At 45.9% G+C, this 22,387-nt stretch overlaps 1 protein-coding gene across 1 annotated transcript in view; it reads left to right on the top strand.

Annotated features, from left to right (window-relative positions):
• Positions 1 to 22,387, top strand: part of DTNBP1 (dystrobrevin binding protein 1) — a 170,666-nt gene that overhangs the window by 35,422 nt on the left and 112,857 nt on the right. The window contains exon 6 of the mRNA XM_054017984.1: positions 12,829 to 12,961. Within this exon, the coding sequence (XP_053873959.1) occupies positions 12,829 to 12,961 (133 nt within the window). The remainder of the gene's footprint in view (positions 1 to 12,828; positions 12,962 to 22,387) is intronic.

Genomic DNA, 22,387 nt, shown 5'->3' with positions numbered 1-22,387 from the left:
TCAGTCTCCAGCCTGAGTGGGAACATCTACACTTCCCATTTTTTAGTCCCATAGCACGAGCCTGAATCAGGTAAACCAGCTCTGATATTTACTTCTGCAGTGTGGTGGTGGTGTTTTTTGATGGCGGCTGCTGCTGCAGTTAGACATACCCAGAGACTTTGATGCCCTACCCTGGTGGTTAGGCCTCAGGTCTGGGATGTGGGAGGCCCAGGTTCAGATCCATGATCAAAAACTGCTTCTAATCAGTCAAAGCAGGAACCTGAACTCGGGTCTCCCACATACCAGATGAGTGTCCTAACCACCAGGCTATTGGCTATTGTGGGATGGGTCAGTTATCCTTCTTCCCCTTTCTCCCTCCCTGTCCCCCGCATCTTCTCCTCTCCTTCCCTCCCGGACCTGAACACTTCTGTGAAAATTCTGGTTTCAATGATTTGATATCTGATTGGGGGGAAAAAAAAACTCTTGTTGAAAAATTCCCAGCAAGCTCTAATCCCAGACCAGTGCCCTAACCACTCAGCTATAGAGTTCTTCTCCTCTCCCAATTATGTTTTTGTGAAAATGGTCAAAAGGTTTTGCTTTTCTTCCAATGTGGAATGTATACAAATTTCAAAACCTTGAAAGTTGCTGTAAAACTGAATTGTTGTCCTCTAGACTGAGAGCTCTAATTAGGATTAAAACAAATCCCTGTTATTCAAGCAAGTAAATAAGTTGTTTTCTCCCAGGCTCCCACTAGAGGCTGCTCAAATACTGCAGCTCAGAAATGGTTGGCTGCTGCTGGACTCTAGTTTTCACCCTTTCTCTTTTTTTTTAAATTGCTTGATTTTATTACATGATTTCCTCTTCTTTTAAAACAGGAAGAATACTAGTAAAATAGTATCTCATTCTGAATTACACTGTGGGAGACCTGTTGTGTGCTAGTGAGATTTGCAAATTAGTAAGTGAACAGTTATTTAAAAAGCAAGTTAGTGCATCAGTTTTCTGTGATTTATTTTGAAAATTATGGTTCATTATACTTCATGAGCTAGTACTGTAAATGCTTATTTTCACAAAATATTAAATATTACCAGATATAGAAGAATATTTTAATCACGTCTCTGTGAAATTTTTGCTAGGCGGTAGGATGGGTCACTTATTGCAATATTCTAAAATGTGTGGATTAATGAAGTTTTACTGTTATACAATTTTATGTTGGTATGTGAAGTTGAAATTGTATGTTTTATTCAGGTCACATACAAACACTCAAGCTGGGGAACTTCATGTACATCATTCCCTGAATTTTAACTACTTCTTCTGGAGCAGGAGGTCCAGGTCATGGCAGGAGAGACTAGCTTACCCGGCGCAGTGGCAGAACCCGGCGTAGTGGCCTTTCTGGACACCCTGGGCCTTCCATCAGAGCCAGGGATGGAGTCAAGGGTCGCACTCGGCAGCAACATCAGTAGCTTCAGCTACTTTTGTTCCACTTTCTGGCCCTCAGGGACCTGCAGCCCTGGCGATCTCCCAGCCACTGCAGCCAGCTATTGAGGCATCGCCGCAGCATACATCGACGCAGTCGGCTATGGCACCATTGACCGATGGTGCTGACATCGACACCTACAGCGACGCCTATAATGCCATGGGTGTCCTCTGTCCCGGCACCTACAGGAACGGCACCGTCCAGTCAGCTCCAACCTGGGATCCCCAGGAGTTGCGGAACTCCTTGGGTGCCATGGTGAGGGAACAGCCACCCTTCATGGGGGCTTCTTCCTCGCCAGATGAGGCACTGGCGGGCACCGCTATAGCCCCAGCTCTGGAGGGTAACAGGGCCTTGCAGCAGTTGCTGCAACAACAGGGGGGAGGGATAGCTCAGTGGTTTGAGCATTGGCCTGCTAAACCCAGGGTTGTGAGCTCAATCCTTGAGGGGACCACTTAGGGATCTGGGGCAAAATCAAAAATTGGTCCTGTTAGTGAAGGCAGGGGGCTGGACTCGATGACCTTTCAAGGTCCCTTCCAGTTCTAGGAGATGGGAGATCTCCATTAATTTAATTTAACAATTAAAAAAAAAAAAGAGTTGCTCATGGCCTGGGCATTCATGTGGAGCAGGTAATCAAAGACACAGATCCCATGGTGGACATCCTAGCGCCCTGCAGACCTGCACACATTGCCCTCCCTGTCATCAAAACTGTATCTGTCACAACCAAAACTTTGACAGACCCCAGCCTCGTTTCCCCCCACAGCTAAGCGCAATGAAAAGCGCTACTTTCTGTCATCGAGCATCTGTACTCGCACCTGCTGCCTGATTCCCTGGTTGTGGATGCTGCTAACCAGTCTGAGCAGCAGGGCTATCAGGGACCCTCCCCTAAGAACAGGGAAGCGAAAAGACTCAACCTTTTTTGGTAGAAAGGTCTATTCTATGGACGGGTTTCAACTCCGCATTTCAAACCAGCAGGCCATTGTTAGCAGGTACTGCTATTATACATGTGGAGCAATGGAAAATTTGCAAAGCTGCTGCCACAATACTTCCATGCCGAGTCTCGGCCTTGATCAAGGAGGGCAGGCTCATCTCCTGAGCTTCCCTGCAGGTGGTGCTAGACGGAGCTGATGCTGCCTCCCGGGTGATGGCTACAGGGGTGGCCATGAGAAGGGGCTCTTGTATGGCAGACCTGAAACTTGGAGCCAAGGTCCAGCAGACTATTCAGGACCTCCCCTTTTGAGGGTGTGACTCCGTTTTCTGGAAAGACAGATAAAAGGCTTCATAGCCTAAAAGACTCAAGAGCCATCCTCAAATCACTGAGCCTCCATACTCTCGCCACGCAGTGGAAACATTTCAGACCGCAACCTCCTCTGCGGTTCTACCAACAATGGAACCGACAGGCCGGTTCCTGGAGGAGGAATAGGAGCGGCAGGAAAAGGCCACACCCATCCTCAGGCCAGGGCTCTGGCCAACCCAAACCAGCTCCCTGGCCCCAAACCGACCTTTTGAAGGTGCAGTTGAAGACGGCGCACTAGAACAAGAACTGGATCTACACTGCCTTACTTTTTCATCCCAACTATCCCCTTTCTACTGTGCATGGTCCCATATCACTTCGGACTGCTGGCTGCTCTGCACAGTAGAGTGGGGATACTCCATCCAATGCTGTGCCCTCCTGCTCTTCCACCCCCCTTCCCCGTCCCTCTTCAGGTACCCCTCTCATGAGCAACTCCTTATATAGGAGGTGCACTCGCTCCTTTTGCTAGGGACAGTAGAAGAGGTTCCTCAGGAGCAGAAGGGCAAGGGTTTCTATTCCTGGTATTCCCAGGCCCATCCTAGACCTGAGAACTCAACAAGTTCATGAAGAAGCTCAAGTTCCACATGGTCTCCTTGGCCTCCATCATCCCTTCATTGGATCCAGGAGACTGGTATGCCGCCCTCAACTTGAAGGACGTGTACTTTCCCATAGTAATAACTGTGCCGCAGAGAAAATACCTCAGGTTTGTGCTGAACAACCACCACTGTCAGTTCACAGTCCTCCCGTTCGGCCTGTCAGTGGCACCTTGAGTGTTTACCAAGTGCATGGCGGTCATGGCCGCGTTCCTGCACAGGCGGCAGGTACAAGTGTTCCCGTTCCTCGATGACTGTCTCATCAAGGGCCAGTCCAGAGCTCAGGTAGACTTCATAAGAGTGACGTTTGACAATTTGGGCCTTCTTCTGAACATGGGGAAATCAACATTGTCTCCAGTTCAGTGGATAGAATTTATAGGGGCGGTGCTGGACTCAACCCAGGCCAGGGAGTACCTCCTGGAAGTAGGTTCCAAGCCCTTGGCAACATCATTCAAAGTCTCAGGCAGTTCCCCACCACTATAGCAAGGAACTGCCTGAAACTTGTAGGACACATGGCAGCTTGTACTGATGTGGTGCAGCATGTCAGGCTCAGACTTCGGCCTCTTCAGTCCTGGCTAGCGTCAGTGTATCGGCCAGCCTGGGGCAATTTGGACAGGGTCATAACCCTGCCCTTCCAGGTTCTCAACTCCCTCCTGTGGTGGCTCAACCTACAGGTAGTATGTGCAGGGGTCCCCTTCTCCAACCATCAGCTGTCTCTCTTCCTAGTGATGGATGCATCAGCACTGGGCTGGGGAGCACATCTGGGGGACCTCAGGACTCAAGACCTCTGGTCTGGGGCAGAGCTCGCTCTCCACATCACTCTCAGAGAGCTGAGAGCGGTGCGCCTGGCATGCCAGACTTTCCGTACCCACTTATCAGGGAAATGTGTATTGGTAATGACAGACAACACCACGGCTATGTTCTATATCAACAAATGGGGGTACACACTCCTCTCCCCTGTTCCAGGAAGCCCTCATGTTGTGTAGAGCATTCAATACACCTTCAAGCATCGTACCTCCCAGGGGTACAGAACAAGTTGGCGGACTATCTCAGCAGGTTGTTCCACGGCCACAAGTGGTCCCTTAACGCCCGGATGTCGAAAACTCCATCTTCCATCAGTGGGGCTTTCCCCAGATAGACTTGTTCACCACACAGCGCAACAGGAAGTGTTAGCAGTTTTGCTCCTTCCTGAGTTACAGTCCATGTTCCATCACAAATGCACTCCTCCTCCCATGGGGAGACAATCTCCTTTACTCGTTCCCACCCATTCCGCTTGTTCACAAGGTACTCAAGATATGGAGGGAACAAGCTTTGATGATGTTGATAGCTCCAGCCTGGCCCCACCAGCACTGGTACACATCACCAGTCCATGGAAACCCCAGTCACCTTGCTGCTCTTCCTGGACCTGTTGACCCAGGGTCACAGTCATCTCCAGCACCCTCGAGTCACTACACCTCACGACATGGAAGCTCCACGGCTGAATCCAATGGCGGTTTCCTGTTCGGACTCGGTCAGACAAGTCCTCCTTGGCAGTCGAAAACCCTCCACCAGGGTTACCTAGCTAGCCAAGTGGAAGAGATTCTCAATCTGGTGACGCAACATGGTTCATCACCCCTTTCACTTCTTTACCGTGTATATTTGTTTTTTGTTTTTGTTTAATGGAGATATCCCATCTCCTAGAACTGGAAGGGACCTTGAAAGGTCATTGAGTCCAGCCCCCTGCCTTCACTAGCAGGACCAAGTACTTGATTTTGCCCCAGATCCCCAAGTGGCCCCCTCAAGGATTGAACTCATAACCCTGGGTTTAGCAGGCCAATGCTCAAACCACTGAGCTATCCCTCCCCCCCAATATTGGACTAGCTTCTCCATCTTAAGCAGCCAGGGGCTGCCCATGTCATCAATAAGGGTTCACTTGCTCGCTATCTCAGCCTTCCATCCAGGTACTGAAAACCGGTTGGGCTTTGCCAACCCTATGGTTAGCAGTTTCCTCGAGAGTCTCGACAGGCTATACCCACATGTCCAACAGTCAGTCCCAGTCTGGGACCTCAATCTGGTCCTTTCCAAATTGACGAGGCCGCCCTTTGAACCACTCGCGATATGCTCCCTGCGCTCGCTCGCTCTCTCGTACAAGGTGGCGTTTCTGGTGGCGATAACCTCAGCCAGGAGGGTGTCTGAGCTCAAGGCCCTAATATCAGAGCCTTCCTACACAGTATTCTATAAGGACAAGGTTCAACTCCGAACACATCCAGCTTTCCTCCCGAAGGTGGTTTCCTAATTCCACATCAACCAGGAATGGTTTTCCTCCCAGTGTTCTATCCTAAATCACTTTTAAGCGACAGGGAGCAGAGGCTGCACTCAATGGATGTTTTCAGAGCACTAGCCTTCTACATCAAGAGAATGAAGCCGTTATGGAAGTCTATTAAACTCTTCGTAGCTGTGGCAGACAGCATGAAAGGTGTCCCAGTCTCCTCCCAACAAATTTCGTCATAGCTCACGTCCTGCATCCAGGAGTGCTACAGCTTGGCAGGGGTGCCTGCTCCTCTGCTCATGGCGCACTCCACCAGAGCGCAGGCTTCCTCGGCAGCATTCTTGGCACGGTTCCCACCCAGGAAATATGCAGAGTGGTGCCGTGGCCTTTCATACACAGAGGTCACTGCACATTATGCGATCACCCGGCAGGCCAGAGATAATGCTGCCTTTGGTAGAGCAGTACTCCAATCAGTAGTCAACTCTAACCCCACCTCCAGAACTTTAGGCTTGGGAGTCACCTGATAGCTCAGTGGTTTGAGCATTGGCCTGCTAAACCCAGGGTTGTGAGTTCAATCCTTGAGGGGGCCACTTAGGGATCTGGAGCAAAATCAGTACTTGGTCCTGCTAGTGAAGGCAAGGGGCTGGACTTGATGACCTTTCAAGGTCCCTTCCAGCTCTAGGAGATGGGATATCTCCATTAATTAATTAATTGATTATTTAATTGGAATGGACATGAACAAGTACTTGCAGAAAAAACGGTTACTCACCTTCTTGTAACTGTGTTCTTAGAGGTGTGTTGTTCATGTCCATTTCAATACCCACCCTCCCACTCCTCTGTCGGAGTAGTCAACAGGAAGGAACTGAGGGGGCATCGGGTTGGCAGGGCTCTAGATTAAGAGTCCTGAAAGGAGCGCCCGAGCCGACACAATGGATGCTGCTATGGGAAAAAATTTCCTGTTGCTGCGCACACACTCCTAATTAGAATGGACATTAACACCACATCTCAAAGAACAACAGTTATGAGAAATATCAGAGGGGTAGCCGTGTTAGTCTGAATCTGTAAAAAGCAACAGAGGGTCCTGTGGCACCTTTGAGACTAACAGAAGTATTGGGAGCATAAGCTTTCGTGGGTAAGAACCTCACTTCTTCAGATGCAAGTAATGGAAATCTCCAGTTATGAGAAGGTGAGTAACCGTTTTTTCTGTTGATAAACTTGTTTTACTTTTACAAAACCATTTCACTGCTGTATATTGAACTACAAGGTAAAATCCTGAGTAAACTACCAGGCTGGTTTGCATTCCGTCTCTTTGGAGGCAGCAAACTTGATGACTTTTGTGAGGATCCAGTGGGAGGGACTGGAGACTACAAGGAGGATGGGAAGGGCTGTTGGTATCACCCTGCAAGAAGTAACCAAGCTGGTGAAGTCCGGGTGATGCCATTGTGCTGTGAACATGCTGCTGGTTTCCGGGCTCTGAGCCAAACTGCACTCCGCAGAAGCACCTGGGGTTACACAACAGGCATTGGCAGAATCCTTTATTGGTCTGAACCCCAAATCATGGCATTTCTCTTTTACAGAGGTTAGAGTCTGACCAATGGGTGCTTAGCACAGTAAAGGAGGAGTTACCTCACCTGGTTCATTTCTTCAGTGACTTATGTGACAGTACATTCAAGCCACAGGAAGTGCGTTTGATTTGTAGTTAAGAATATGCACTGCCAATACACAGTGCTCCCCATTGGTCTGTCCTCAGCACTGAGGGTGTTCACCAAGCTTATGACAGTAGGAACAGCCCATATGCATCATTTTGGAGTGCACATATTTTCCTTCCTGGATGACTGATTAGCACAAGGAATGTCAAACGGAAATGTACAAAACAGCATCCTTATCAGAGATCTTTTCTCATCTGGGGCTAAAGTTGAATGTAGAGAAACTGACATTACTTTTATAGGAGCAGAACTGGACTGTGCCCACGAAGGCTTTCTTTCCAATGGACAGGTTTCAGTCTTCCTGTGTGAAAACCCCAAATCTGACCCATGGACAGCAGTGCATTCTTGCCTTCAGCTTTTGGGACATATGACCTCGGGTGTCTATATGTTCAGCATGCCAGACTTCACCTCAGATGTCTGCAGGCCTGGCTTCACTCAGTATACCATCCAAGCACATGCTCTCTGGACATGCTGATTTGCTCACTTGCACTGGTGCTTGAGGACCTGAATTGGTGGATAGATCCCTGGAACATCTGCAAAGGGCTCTTACCACCAGTGCTAACAATGACTCTTGTAACAGATGCATCCACCATGAGCTAAGCTTCCCATCTGTGGCAACTTTTTAGGCTCATGGACTATGGACATCACAAGAGTCTTCCCTCCATAAAAATGTATTGAAGCTTTGAACCATTCATTGCGCCTGTGAAATTTCATTACCACTGTCAGGAATCAGGTGATTCAGGTTCTTACCGACAACACACTGCTGTGTTTTATCTGAACAAGCAGGGAGGTGCAAGATCCACAAGTGGATCACTTCATGGCAAAAATGAGTTGAACTTTTGCATAAAAGAACAACATATCACTAAAGGAATTTCAACTCCCAGGAGTGATAAACAGTATAGCACAATTCCTCAGCAGACACTTTGTAGACCATGATGAGTGGTCGGTAAAGGAGGAAATTCTGCAAGAGATTTTCTATCCATGAGGGTACCTGGTAGTAGCATCTTTTGCAACCATCCTGAACAATAAATGCCCAAAGTTCTGCTTCAGGGCAGGTCACAGCCCTGACTCCATGATCGATGCTTACTACTTCCCTGGTTGAGTAGTCTGCTGCATTCCCTCTAGTTCTGTTACTTCTGAGGATAATCAGGAGGCTAAGAAGAGATGAGGCAATGTTAATCCTCGTAGCTTCTGCCTGGCCAAAACAGTACTGGTACATGGACCTATGTCAACTCTCAATTTAATCAGCTATAGCTCTACCTTTGGTTGAGGATCTCTTATCTCAGAGCCAGAGCTAGTCACTGCACTCCAGTTTACAATTTCTTCACCACCTCATGGCTTGGATGATCTCTGAGCAATGTGGGGGGAAAAAAGTCTGCCTTCAAGATTTCTGGGCCATTTTGATTAACAGCAGAAAGGTCTCCACCTGAGTTACTTGTGTAGCAAAATGGGTAGTACTTTAATTTATTTTTAAAAGTAGTCCTTTGCAAAGCTGTAAATGTTGGTGTGATTTGTGTAAATATATCACGTTATAAATAATGAAGATTTTAGAATTTTGAAAACCTAATATAATTTGGACTAATATGGATTAGTCATAACAAACTATTAGGTGTGAGTCATAATATATACTGAATAGGCTATGTGTATTATGCACGCAAATGGCTCAACAGATTTTTATCAGACTTTCCAAACAAAAGCTATTCTGAGCTGTGAGAACGAACTACAGAAATCAGTCTAAAACCTCTGGAGAAATTAAATTACTGAAAATGGTGGTTAAGAATGAATGTGCTATCCCAGCTATAAACGCAGCATAGCATCATGCTGTGCAAACAAAAGATTATGTGAAGTATCATAAAGTTAACCTTGCCATCAGTTCTGTATGTCATTTTGAACGATGACAGAGCCAGAAATAATTATTTTGCAGAACTTTCCAAACAAGCAGCAGGAAAACTTTGAACACCCCATACTAACATTTACTAAACTTTGGAAAGCTGAGTCTCTCCAAGAAAATGAAACTTAACTGCATCTCCCCCTTCACTCCTGCCACATGGCATTAAACCAAAATGATCAGTCACTCAGACCTCCTCTGCACTACAGGGTTAGGTTGACGTAAGCTGCTTTGTGTTGACTTAGCCGTGGAAGTGTCTTCATTTAAATATGGCTCCCACTAATGTAAGTACCTATCTACGCTGATTTAATAACACCACATCCCTGAGCGGTAGAGAGTCATAGTTGATGTAATTAGGTTTATGCAGTGTCTGTGTAGACGTTGCGTTGCTTAAGTCAACTGTTACTGGCCTTCAGGAGCTGTCCCACAATGCCCCACACTGACAATACAATCAATACAAGTGCTCCTGGTGAAGACCCATGCTGCTGACACAAGGAGTCAAGTGTGCATACACACGTGTGATTTTATAACTGGTAGCTGTATGCTGATGAAAGTTAGGTCAACATAATTTTGTAGGGTAAACATGGCCTAAGAGAAGATTATCTAGATCCTCTTAGTATTCTGCTTTCTTCCATGCTTTGAGCAGTGAATGAGTTAACAATAGTGACCTTTACAGTACTATCATTGACATTTGAGTTAGAAGCTATGGAAATGAATGGAGCAGTTGACACTTCAGAGCTATTGTTTGAGCGCTTTGTAGACTGAGACAGGCATCAATGACGCTTGGGTCATGTTTTCATGGTTTTCTTTGCAACCATAACAACTAGAGACTGACTTATTTGTGAAACGAAAGCTGAGGCTCCAGAGAACAACTGAGAGGCCTGTATGCAGTCCCCTCCTTCACCCCATTCCCAGGGGTGCTGCTGCAGGGTGGTACAGTGCATGCTTCACAAAACACTGCCCTACATAAATACTGTTTTTTATTTCTAGTTTCTTTTCATTTTGAGGTGTATTACTGTCCAAAGCTCATTGATGGAGCCTACAGATTCACATAAATACAGTTTCAAACTACGTAATTTAAAAGCATACACCAGGATTTGTGAAGCATAGAGATGTAGCGTAGCGTGTGGTAGACAAATAAACATTCATCAATATTAATCTTTTAGGACTAAGTGAAAACATTTTTCCAGAAAACATGTGTTCAAAGTTTTTTTAATTGTCTTCCTGATCAAGCAAGATTCAAAAACTAATGTACATACAAACAAGTGAAAAAAAGCAGTTTGCTTTACATTAAAGTTATCAATTCCTGGTCTTAGTAACAGCAGCAGCGTGGAAAACTTCAGTAGCTCAGCAGTGCTTGAAAGATGCTTAGGTGAATCCTGAGATTCCTTCTCTGAGGCTGCTGTGTAGAGCCAATGGCTGCCCTCCCATGCTCCCTGGTCAGGGGCCGAAACCATGCTGAATTCCACAGAGTCTGGCTGCCATATATGGCAAGCTTGTTAGTTGTTTGTGAAATGGTAGCTCCCTGCTCTTAGTGGGCATTGGGATTTGCAATTTCTGGCTGAGTGACAGCTAAGAAAATTGAAAAGCTTGTATAGCCCAAGATAGTTCCCAGCTTAACACAGCCAAAATGAAGCTGTCAGCCAGACAAGATGACAGGGATGCTTTTTCAGCCTGGTGATCCTTTCTCCTGAGCATCCAAAACACAGGGAGATTTCACCTTTGAACCACTTCTCTGCACTCTTCCCTGCTTGTTGTTGTTGCATGAGAGTTACTGCAGTCCTCAGAGATCCCAGAACAAAGGGGGGAAATGGTTAGGATCTGCATTAGGTTGCTGGAGTTCAATGCTGCTTGAGTTGTCTGTCCTCCTCTCCCATCACATATAGGATTCTTCATCTCCAGGATTGGGAGGACTGGTCAGCAGCCAGTTTACCCAGTGTGGCAAATTGATACAGACACATGTTATCTACAAACTCCATTCTGTTCTGTGAACTTCATTTTGATTGTAACCTATACTATATCTTCACTTCTGCAGTGTAGCCTTCAGCCTGGGCTGGGACACCCGGGAGGTGTTAGAAGAAATCCCTTCACCTCACAGAGGGGCTAGCAATGGGAAAGCCAGCAAGAGTCTTCAACCTTGATCGTCTTTCATTCAAATGAGTCCACCCTAGTACGTTAGGCTTGCTGGAATCCGGAGGAATTCGTTTTCTCACTTTGGAACCCAAGGTTGAACTGGCAGGTTTTGAAGTTGCCTCAGAGGTCAGCTGCCAAAGGGGCCAGAACTTCAAGGGCCAGATCTTCTTGAGTCTGTGGCTGTCGTGGGCGATCTGTTGAACAGGAAGAGAAGAGAAGACTGAGTAGACGGAGTGGGATGGATTTGTAACTTTTGTGCTTTGTCTAATAAGTAAACTCTGGTTTAGAAGTTTCTTTGCAAAGTCTGTGTATTCCATTTGGTTTAGCTGTCACAAAGTCCACAATGAGTTAAACTGTAAATAGGAGTGCCCATGCAGTGGAACTCTGATAGGGCATGGTTAAACTACTGGGGAGTCTTTGGAGGGGCAGCACTCTCTTGGGGCATGGTCATGTGGACTGTGGAGTACCACATCCCAAGAATCTGGACACTGGGAGCGTGCATAAGAGGCTGGACTAAGGTAGTGTGTAGATCGGGGTGGGCAAAGTTTTTGGCCTGAGGGCTGCATTGGGTTTTTAAAATTGTATGAAGGGCCGGTTAGCGGAGGCTGTGCCTCCCCAAACAGCCAGGCGTGGCCCAGCCCCTATCCGACCCCTCCTGCTTCTCGCTCCCTGATGGCCCCCCCCCCCCCCCCCCCCCGGGACTCCTGCCCCATCCAACCCTCCCTGTCCCCTGACAGCCCCTGGAACCTCTGCCCCGACTGCCCCCACGCCACCTCATCCAACCCCTCCTCTCATTCCTGACTGCCTTCCCCCGGGACCTCTGCCGCCATTCAACCCCCCCTGTTCCCTGCTCTCTGACTGCCCCGACCCCTATCCACACCACCACCCTGAACTCCCCTGCCCTCTATCCAACCCCCCTTACTGCACTGCCTGGAGCACTGGTGGCTGATGGCGCTACAGCTGCGTTGCCCAGAGCGCTAGGACAGACAGCTGCGCCACCCGGCTGGAGTCAGCCACAGTACCACGCAGCACAGAGCACCGGGTCAGGCCCAGGCTCTGCAGCTGCACTGCCCGGCAAGAGCTTGCAGCCACACCACCCAGAGCATTGTGCCGGCGGCGCAGTGAGCTGAGGCTGCAGGGGAGGGGACTAGCGTCGGTGGGCAGGGGCTGGGCAGGTGGGTCCCGCGGGCTGTAGTTTGACCACCTCTGGTGTAAATGCTAAGACTCAGTAGGATTAAAAGCACATGAAATCCAAAGCTTGAATCCAATACAGAAGCCTGGTATCTGATCACAAGGGGCAACTGAATCATGGTTATAATACCTATTCATAGGAATCTATTGTGCCTCTCTTACCTGGACTGGAATTTGACCCAGAAAAAGAGGATAAATGTAAATGTGTGCATAATTTTACCATATTAAGCAATTTTAATACTTGCCTCTGGCTCACTGTTTCTGGGAAAAAATTTATCTTTCATATATATGAAGCTTGGCTAATATTTATTTGTTTTTCTTGCAGCCCAGCTAGAGATAAACTTTAAGGAAATGGAAAATCATCTGTTGCATCTTGAAGACCTGTGTGGGCAGTGTGAGTTGGAAAGGTACAAACATATGCAGGCACTACAGCTGGAAAACTACAAGAAAACAAAAAGGTAACTAAACTACAAATGCTATGAATAGTAACATAAAAATAACTATCAAGCCATTAGTTTATAAACCTTTAATTCTCAATGTAAAATGATCTTGGTGCTTTTCCTTATCTTAGAATGTGGTCCATTTTGTTGTCAAATAATTTGTAAATGTCAGGGTTATCTATGGCAGTTGACATATGATCTACAATAGGGTAATTTAACATTTGTTTTGCTGGTAGTGAAGTATGCAGAGTATGCATTTGGAAAAACAGTGTATAATTAGTGTTCAGATGTGGGTAAAATGATTCCTCTGAATTTCAGTTGTTGCTTGCCACAAGCAATAGGAATAAAGGCACTAAGAAAACATTCAACTAACTGTCATTTTAAAAAAAGTTCTTGTTTATCCCATACCTGTATTTTTCATGCTTTCAAATCTACAAAGTAGAAACTATTTTTCTCTAATCCATCTTCCACCTCTGCCTCTAATAAATGCTCTCCCCAAATTGGCCTTTGCTGCCACTACTGTTCACTTGTCACTGTTTTACATTGACTGTCCTCTAGAGTGTTCCACTTGTAGCAATAAGTAGGAGTGTGCAGAGTCTTAAAAAAACAAACAACCAACAACAAAAAAAGACACTAGAAATGGACGAATCGCTTTCTGGGTCTGTTTTTTGTCAAGAGTGTCTAAAAAGTCTTCTAGTTAAATATGAATAAAATCACAGGTAAGCACCGCCCCAATCCCCAGCACTGAGCCCTCCTTGCCCCCCCAAACTCTTACCGCTTCGAGGCGGGGGGGCCTGAAACTGCCCCAGCAGCAGAAGATGACTGGCGCAGGGGCTGCCCGAGCTGCTCATGCGGCTCCCGGGCCAGCCGCATGGGTCACTGCAGAAGTCATGGAATCAGTGTTTGCAGGATTGAAGCCTAAATAAAAAAAAAAAAAATCAGGGTGGGAGAAAAGAAGCTTCATTATTTCCATTAAATAGGTGGGGAACTGAGTCACACAGGAAATCTGTGGTAGAGTCGGGAACTGAGCCCAGATCTTCTGATTCCCAGACCAGTGCCTTAAGAACAAGAGCATCATTTTTCTAGGGCTGTCAGATGATTAAAAAAATTAATGACAATCACGAGATGAAAAAAATAGTCGTGATTAATTGCAATTTTAAATGCACTGTTAATAATGAATACCATTGATTTAAATAGCTTTGGATGTTTTCTACATTTTAAAATATACTGATTTCAGTTACAACACAATACAAAGTGTACAGTGCTCTTTATATTTTTATTACAAATATTTTCACTGTAAAAAAGATAATGTATTTCATTTCACCTCATACAATTATTGTAGTGAAAGTGCAACTTACAAATGTAGAATTTTTTTTACATAACTGCACTCAAGAACAAAATAATGTAAAACTTTGACCACCATTCCAGAGGCCATGATTCCATGCTGATGAGGGTTTTGCTCAGTAACGACCCAAAGCAGTGCACAAGTGATGCATGTTCATTTTCATCATTTGAGTCAGAAGCCACCAACAGACAGTTGATTTTCTTTTTTGGTGGTTCGGGTTCTGTACTTTCCACATCGGAGTGTTGCTCTTATAAGACTTATGAGAGAGCATGTTCCATAGCTCATCCATCTCAGATTTTGGAAGGCACTTCAGATTCTTAAATCTTGGGTTGAGTTCTGTAGCCATCTCTTCTTTGCGGTTTTTCATATCTGTAGTGGAAGTGTTCTTAAATTGAAGAACATGTGCTGGTTTGTCATCCAAGACTGCCATAACATTAAATATATGGCAGAATGTGGGTAAAACCATGGAGCAGGAGACATACAATTCTCCCCCAAGGAATTGAGTCACAAATTTAGTTAATGCGTGGTTTTTTTAAACAAGTGTCATCAGCTTGGAAGCGTGTCCTCTGGAATGGTGGTCGAAGCGTGAAGAGGCATATGAATGTTCAGCGTATCTGGCACATAAATACCGTGCAACCTCAGCTACAACAGTGTCCTACAAATGCCTATTCTCACTTTCAGGTGACATTATAAATAAGAAGCGGGCAGCATTATCTCCCATAAATGTAAACAAACTTGTTTTCTCCTAGCGATTGGTAAACAAGAAGTAGGAGTGAGTGGACTTGTAGGCTCTCAAATTTCTCATTGTTTTGTTTTCGAGAAATGTAGAAAACTTTCAAAAATATTTATAGTTTTAAATTGGTATTCTGTTATTAAACCGTGCGATTAAATTATGACAATTTTTTTAAATCTAGTTAAGTTGTGTTGCGTTAATTGCTTGAGTTAACTGCGATTAATTGACAACCCTGTATTTTCTCTGTTGGGACAATATTACCCAATAGGGGACTCAGTTTTTTATCACCACCCTGCTTGGCACAAGTATAGTGCTGAACAGTGGCAGTCTACCAATTCCCAGATTCTAGTTAATTTGCCCCACAACTATTTAAAATCTTGTATGAAAAGAAGTAGATTATTGAATCCAGTTAAATGTATTAATCCTTCTGAAGCATTCTGAGAGGATTTTATTCAGTATATGTGTTGAGGCATGCAGGTATTTTTTCAAAGAAATCTCTTTTGACGTCTTGGAAAATAAATTACTTCCAAATATCTATTAAGTTTGCTAAACAGCTGTCAGTTCTATAAATAGCTTAACTTGCTTGGCATACTAATACTAAATTGATTGATTGATGTTAGTTATTTGGTCAGGTGTAGCCAAAATAACAACAAAATATCATAGATTATACCTGATGAATGATGTAGGCCATTTTTAAATGATTAGTTGCCTTATGCATAGTGTAGTGTTTTGGAAGATCCCACTGTGTTTTAAAATTTAGAATGGAAAGAAATAATGCTTTAGGTCAACATTAAACCATTAAAATTAATTTCACAGTAATTATGGGAGAACTGTCTCTCGGAAATAGACCTCTTAATCTAGTCCATGTCAGATGACTTATATTTTGCCATTGTGTGTTGAGTAACTATTTAGAAGTTTACTACTCCAACAAGATGCTTAAATGTTTGATTATAATTACGGCTAAGATTTTGTCATGTTTATTTTTAGTAAAAGTCATGGACAATAAACAAAAATTCACAGAAGCCCTGACTTGTCTGACTTTTGCTGCTGCGGCTCCATGATTTCCCCTGCCACTGTGATGGCTGGGAGCTGTGGGGTTCCCCCTCTGCCCAGGGCAGCTGGAAGCTGCGGGAAGGCCCTCCGCCTAGGGCGGCTGGGAGCTGCAGGGGGACCATATTTCCCAAAGAGGAAACGGGACACCCCTAGCCACTTGCCCAAGGCATCCCCTTTCCCCTGTGCGAGGCTGTCGCCTATCTCTGGAACCCTGAGGAGAGCCTCCTCAGGAGTCTGTCACCTGTCGCTGGAACTTTGCAGGGGGCCGCCTGTTGCTGCTGTCTCTGGAACCCTGCCAGGGCCCTGCTGGCTGCCAGCTCGAGTCCCGCAGTCCCTGGGGCTGAAGCAGAGAATGTCATGGAGGTCTCTGGAAGTCACGGATTCTGTGATTTAAACGTAGCCTTAATTATAATGCATTTCAGAGCCTGATTAGTTTATCAGAGCATTGCTCTCTGAAGTTTTGGTTCTAAATTGTAACTGTTTTGTCTGTTTAGGCCCTGATCCTCCAGTTGATTCCATGTGGGCACAGGAATATACCCACATGCAATAAGCCGTAGGTTCAAGACCTAAGAAAGGACAGGAACTGTTTGTGTTTGTACAGCCCTTTGTACAATTGGACCCTGGTGCAAAACGAATAATAATGCAATAAAACAGCCAGAAATAACCATATCGAAAAACCTAAAAGATTTGGTCACTAATGAAATCAGTAGGTAAATTTCAGATGACAAGGCAGTAGCAGTGTCAGGAATAAGAAAGCTTCAAAGGTTTTGCTCACATTAATCTTGTACCGATGGTTCCAGATATTGGTAGTCTAACAACCACACACTTAATTGATTTGCACATTTCTATTAAAAAAATTTATATCGTGTCACAGCTGCTAGGCTGAATGACCGAACAACAACAATATTTGGAGTACAGTCTCTAAATTTCCTGCAGTTGGGAACATGTGTGCATGTTGTGCTGTTCCTTATCTGGTTTCAAACATATTAATTGCATGGGGTTTGAAATTGACAAGACTGTTTGTTTGTTGCTCTTGAAGTTCTTTGAAAAACAAGTAGGCTTCTTGTTCTCTAATGTCAATACATGCTTTAAGAACAGAGCCAACAGAAAGATGAAGGAAGGAAGCTATTCTTGATTAGAATAAATCTAAAATTCTGGGTTTATTATTGGTAGGGTAATCTTTTTTAGGAGCTAAGCGTTTAACATTACTGCAATCCTTGGCAGGACTATTTTTGTCTGGGGACATTTTAAAGAGACAGATCCATTTAACTAAGGGGTAAATTGTTTTTAAACATAATAGACTCAAAGTGAAATTTGTTTTCAAGATAATTTGTAATTCTCACAGGCTTCTTGTTTCTGATGTACTTAAAGAATTTCTTGTTTGTTTTTTACTTTGGCTATTTGTCCATCAGTTTCCCTCCTCCACTTCTTAATAGCCACCTTATATTTTGTGCAGTAGATTATACTTTTTTGGTTTCTGTGAGGGTTTATGCCCCTCCTTACAGGGCAGCACAGCCTAGTGGCCAAAGTCCATATAAGCGCCCCTAGTTGCAGGGCAGCGTGGCCTAGTGGCTAAAGTCCATATAAGCACCCCTGGTTGCAGGGCTGTAGGACCTTACTACTGGCTCAGCGAGGGGGTCCTACTGAAACACGCTGAGGCTTACCGGGGTCGAGGTACCAGTCCGTCACCTCCCCTGGGCCGTTCCCTACCGGCTGGGGAGTTGGGGTCTCCCACGGATCTCAGGGTCCTCCGTGAGTCTCCGGATCCGTCGCCTCCTCCAGTTCCTCCCGCAGTAGGGGTTCATGCTGGCCGATAAAAGCCTTTGTTCCTGACAGCTCCCAGAGCGTCAGCTGGTCCTCTGCAGGAGCTTCCCAGTTAGGTCCTTCCCCTGCGGCCGCCAGCCCTGACTGAGCTGAGTTCCCTCCTTTTATACTCAGTGAGCATCTGGAGCATGCCCAGTATGAACAGGACGGGACTTCCTCTGTCAGAGCTACTGGTCTGACGTCGCTGGGGCCAGTGTGGGGCGAAACTGCCCCGTCACAGCTTCATTAGGGTTGGCTTTTAATTTTCTGAAGAATCTCTCTTGGCTTGAATAAGTTTTTTTTTAACCTTTTTATTTAACCTTTCTGTTTTTTCTCGTTTTCCTGCTTTAGTCTTTGTTTTATGGCTAGGCATATCTTCTGTAACCATAATATACTTAATAGCCACTGTGCAGAGTCTGACTTTTAGTTTGCTCACTCATGAGCTTTGTTACTTTTATTAGGCTTAGTTGTTTCTCTAATCTCTCTCAATATGGTGTACACATTATCCTTTTTCTGATCAGAAGTCTGTTAGTATAGCGTTACCATTATAACTGATATATAAAAACTCTAGCTGTGAAGCCGTTCAAGTTGCTACACACATTCCATACCTGATATAAACCCACAAAAGTAAGGAGATGAAAAGTTAAATCATCTCATCCTCCATGGTACATGGTAGTTGTGGTAAAGGAAAATGTAACTCTGTCCCCCCTCAATCTGCCCTTCTCCACATATCCCTTTACTGAAGTATTTTGTGTTTGGAGTGAGTAGTTTGGTAAAGAGGGGGGGATGTGATGGAAGGCTGTTATAACCTTAACTCTAACACTTAGATGTTTTGTGCTATGTGTGCATGGTGGTTATGGTAGTGGCAAGTTCTTCAAGTGATTGTCCATATGCACATTCATCTTGTGTGTGTGTGCCTCATGCACCCAAATTCTGAGTCTTTTGGCCAGCGGTGTCTTTTGGGACTCTGTGTACATCCCGAGTATTCTTGTGCACCAAACTGAGGGCACAAAAGGGTGAAGAAGGCCCTCCAACCTCTGTTTCCCTCATCACCTCCTGTCTTCAAGACACAGTGGCTTGCTGTCAATGAACTGCTGGCATTTTTTTCTCAACTTGCAAATAGAGCAGTTGCCTGTTGTCACTTGGATAGTTTTTATTAGAATTATGTTTTATTATTTTCACCTTGTGATTGTGCTAAACCCATTAATGATGGATATTTAAAATTCTTATTTTGCCTGGGGGAATCGTACATTCCTGGGAAATGTGCTATTTATAAGTCTTTCACTCCCAGGACTGCAAAGATAGAAAAACTCCGTGGCAAACCCAGTGAGGCCTGTTTCAGGCTCTATGGCATATGACAATCCTGCTGCTCCGCCTGCCCAGCCTCCCGTCCCAGCCACCACTACATGTCCTCAGACATGATTCCCCTACTTCAGGCTCTAGTAGGTCAGTCAAAAAGCTGTTGACAAGGAAAGCACAGGGATTAGATGGTTCTAGAGCAGGGGTTCTCAAACTGGGGGTCGTGACCCCTCAGGGGGTTGCGAGCTGTCAGTCTCCACTCAGAGGCTTGCTGTGTGAAAGGGGTCACCACTACAAAAGTTTGAGAACCACTGTTCTAGAGGTGGATCCCTGGATTAAGGTGTCCTCAAAAACAAAAGTGTCTTCCCTGCACCATTCTGCCTTTGAGACTTCGGGGTCCTGGGTTGTGACTTCTGAAGCTCAACCCCTTCACAGTACTGAGTCCTTGACACCAAAACAAAATGTTGAGAAATCTTCAAGTGCAGTATCTTTGTCTTCCCACTTCGCTATGTTGGTACTACCTCTGTTAAAAACCACTGCCTCCACCACCGGCCAAATCAGCACTGTTAGCAGAGGATTCACCCAGCTGGTGAGTCCTCTATAGTAGTGATGTTCGCGGCACTGACAGATCTCTGTGTCTTGCAGGAAACAGCATTGCTATTGTTCACAATATGTGGTGTCTCTTACAGCACCAGAACACTCTCATTGCAGTACCAAGAATCTCCACGGCTCTACAATCCATCCCTATTTCTACTTCCTCACCAGTGAAGTTGGAGTGCTCCTTCTCTGTCCTCTTCCAGCAGCATTGAATGATAGTGAGAAAGGGACGCTCCCACCAGGGCTGGCCTTACCTTGAGGCGAACTGAGGTGGCTGCCCCAGGTGCCAGACTGTGTGTGGGGGGGCGCCACTAGGACCCAGATTGTAGAAAATTGTCTGCTGCTGGTGCATATGTATTCTCTCTGCTCTAGATGCACAGAGATGGTGGAGTGCTGTGCTGGAGGAAGGAGGGCCCAAGAGACATAACAGGCAGGCAGGAGAAAAGGTGAGAGGGAATAACAGAAAGCAGCAGGAGCTGCAGGGAGAGAGAGGAGGAGGAGCCTCTTATGTACCTCTCTAGCACCCCCCAGGAGCCTGGATTGATTAACACCAGCTTCTCAGGGAGCTTCCTGTTTCCTGCTGCTTCCCTGAACCCACTTGAGGAGAACAGGCAGTCATCTGAAATAGTAGGAGCCGGTTAGGCTGATATCTTCCCGTGCTCAGGCCCTGCTACCAGCCTGTTTATTTGTCCCCTTCAATTGAGTGTTGAGAGCCACTATAGCTGGCACAGAACAGCAGTCATGAGTGAAAGAAGAAAACGCCCCTCTGGGGCAGCATTCAGAAAAAGCAAGCAAGCAAATGAAGCTTTTCTATCTAAGTAGGAAGGAGCTCTCCTGAGATACAGACACAAATGTTCACAGTGAGACTTCTGGCCCCAGTGAGGATGAGAGTGGTGAGGAGATGCCTGATCTTCCAGTTAGTCAGAGTGCAGGTGACCTGGCAGCTACTGCACATCCATATCTCCATCTCAAATGGATGTAACCATGCACATTCCTGAAGAAAAGTGTAGATCAGAGAAGAGTGTGGTGGAGGCACAAGAAACAGCTGCTGCTGAGTTTAGTTCCTTAAGTCTAAATGATCCAGGACTGTGGACCCACTTGAGCAGTAGCCTGAGGGACTTCCTTGTACTGCATGGGCGGCGGGGTGCAGTCAGGGGCAGGGGTTCTGGGGGGTGGGACAGTGAGAAGGTGGGGTTGCATAGAGGGCGGGGGAGTGCGGGGTTGTGGATAGGGGTCAGGGCGATCAGAGGGCAGGGAATGGGGGGGTTGAATGGGCGCAGGGGTTCCAATGGGCAATCAGGGAGGGGGGGGTTGGATGAGGCGGTGGGGGGCAGTCGGGTGGGGGTTCTGGGGTGGCCAGGGGACAGGGAGTAGGGGTGTGTGGATGGGCAGGAGTCCCGGTGTGGAGGGCCGTCAGGGGGCGAGAAGTCGGGGGATGAAATAAGAGGTAGGGGCCAACCCATGCCTGGCTGTTTGGGGAGGCACAGCCTCTCCTAACCGGCCCTCCGTACAATTTCCAAAACCCGATGCGGCCTTCAGGCCAAAAAGTTTGCCCGCCCCTGGTCTTACCAGTCAGATGAGGGATTTCAAAACGTTCTGAAGAGTGCACAGAAGTTGACAGAGGAACTTCACAGTGAAGCTATTTTTCCCACCCATTCAAGAATACAAGAGTCACCGAAAAAGACATTTTGATTACGAGGCACGGGATAATCCCATAAGAGACCCCAAACAACAATTCAAAGTTGAATTCTTTAACCAGGTGCTGGATTGTTTCAGCAGGATCAACTCCAAAGGCTGTTCCAGAATATATGTGCACAAATAAGATGACCACCCTCTTTCCAAATGCTTTTGTTGCTCTGCGCATACTTCTAACACTTCCTGTAACAGTTGCCAGTGGAGAACGCAGCTTCTCCAAGCTGAAGTTAATAAGAACACATCTACGCTCGACAATGACTCAGGAGAGGCTGGTTGATCTTGCAACCATCTCCTTTCTTAGATAGTGGATCTAGAGACTGGTCTCTCAACAGATGTGGTGTTCGCTGAGCTGGGCACAGACCTTGGTTCCTGTCCATGGCCATCAGGCACTTACCCTCAATACCTGTGTGGCCTTATTGGGGGCCATCGACCTCTCATGGAAGGGAGGATTACCTGGACAGACCTCTGCCTTCTAGAGCTTTTTGATCTATAGCTCAATGTGACAGTCTATACCTCTCTGTTCACCCCTTTTACAAGACCATATTAAATTTTGTACAAAGCATACTGTGATTTGCTGATCATTATTGTCCTGGTTAAATGTGTGGCATCATTGTATGTAAAGATATAAGATTCCACTGTATAATATTACAAAGACCTATTCCAACATACTCTGGAGGGCAGTCACAAACAAGTTCCACAGAGACAAAAGCTAGTCAATGCCTCAGCCAGGTGTCAACAAGTTCAAATGTACCAACACCTGAGTAAGTGGCTGGTGTGGGCAAAAAAAGCTACATTTTGACAAAAGAAACTTAAGGTTCCTGGCCCCACAGACTTTCTGAACATCATCTGGAGATGATTCTTGTGCTAGAGAAAGGGCTATAAGAGGAGAGGACAGATGCCCCAGATAATCTCTGCCTTG

The sequence above is a fragment of the Malaclemys terrapin genome, chromosome 2 (assembly GCF_027887155.1).
Source record: "Malaclemys terrapin pileata isolate rMalTer1 chromosome 2, rMalTer1.hap1, whole genome shotgun sequence".
Lineage (NCBI taxonomy): Eukaryota > Metazoa > Chordata > Testudines > Emydidae > Malaclemys > Malaclemys terrapin.
The sequence above is the reverse complement of the archived record's forward strand: the minus strand, read 5'-3'. Positions and strand labels throughout refer to the sequence as shown.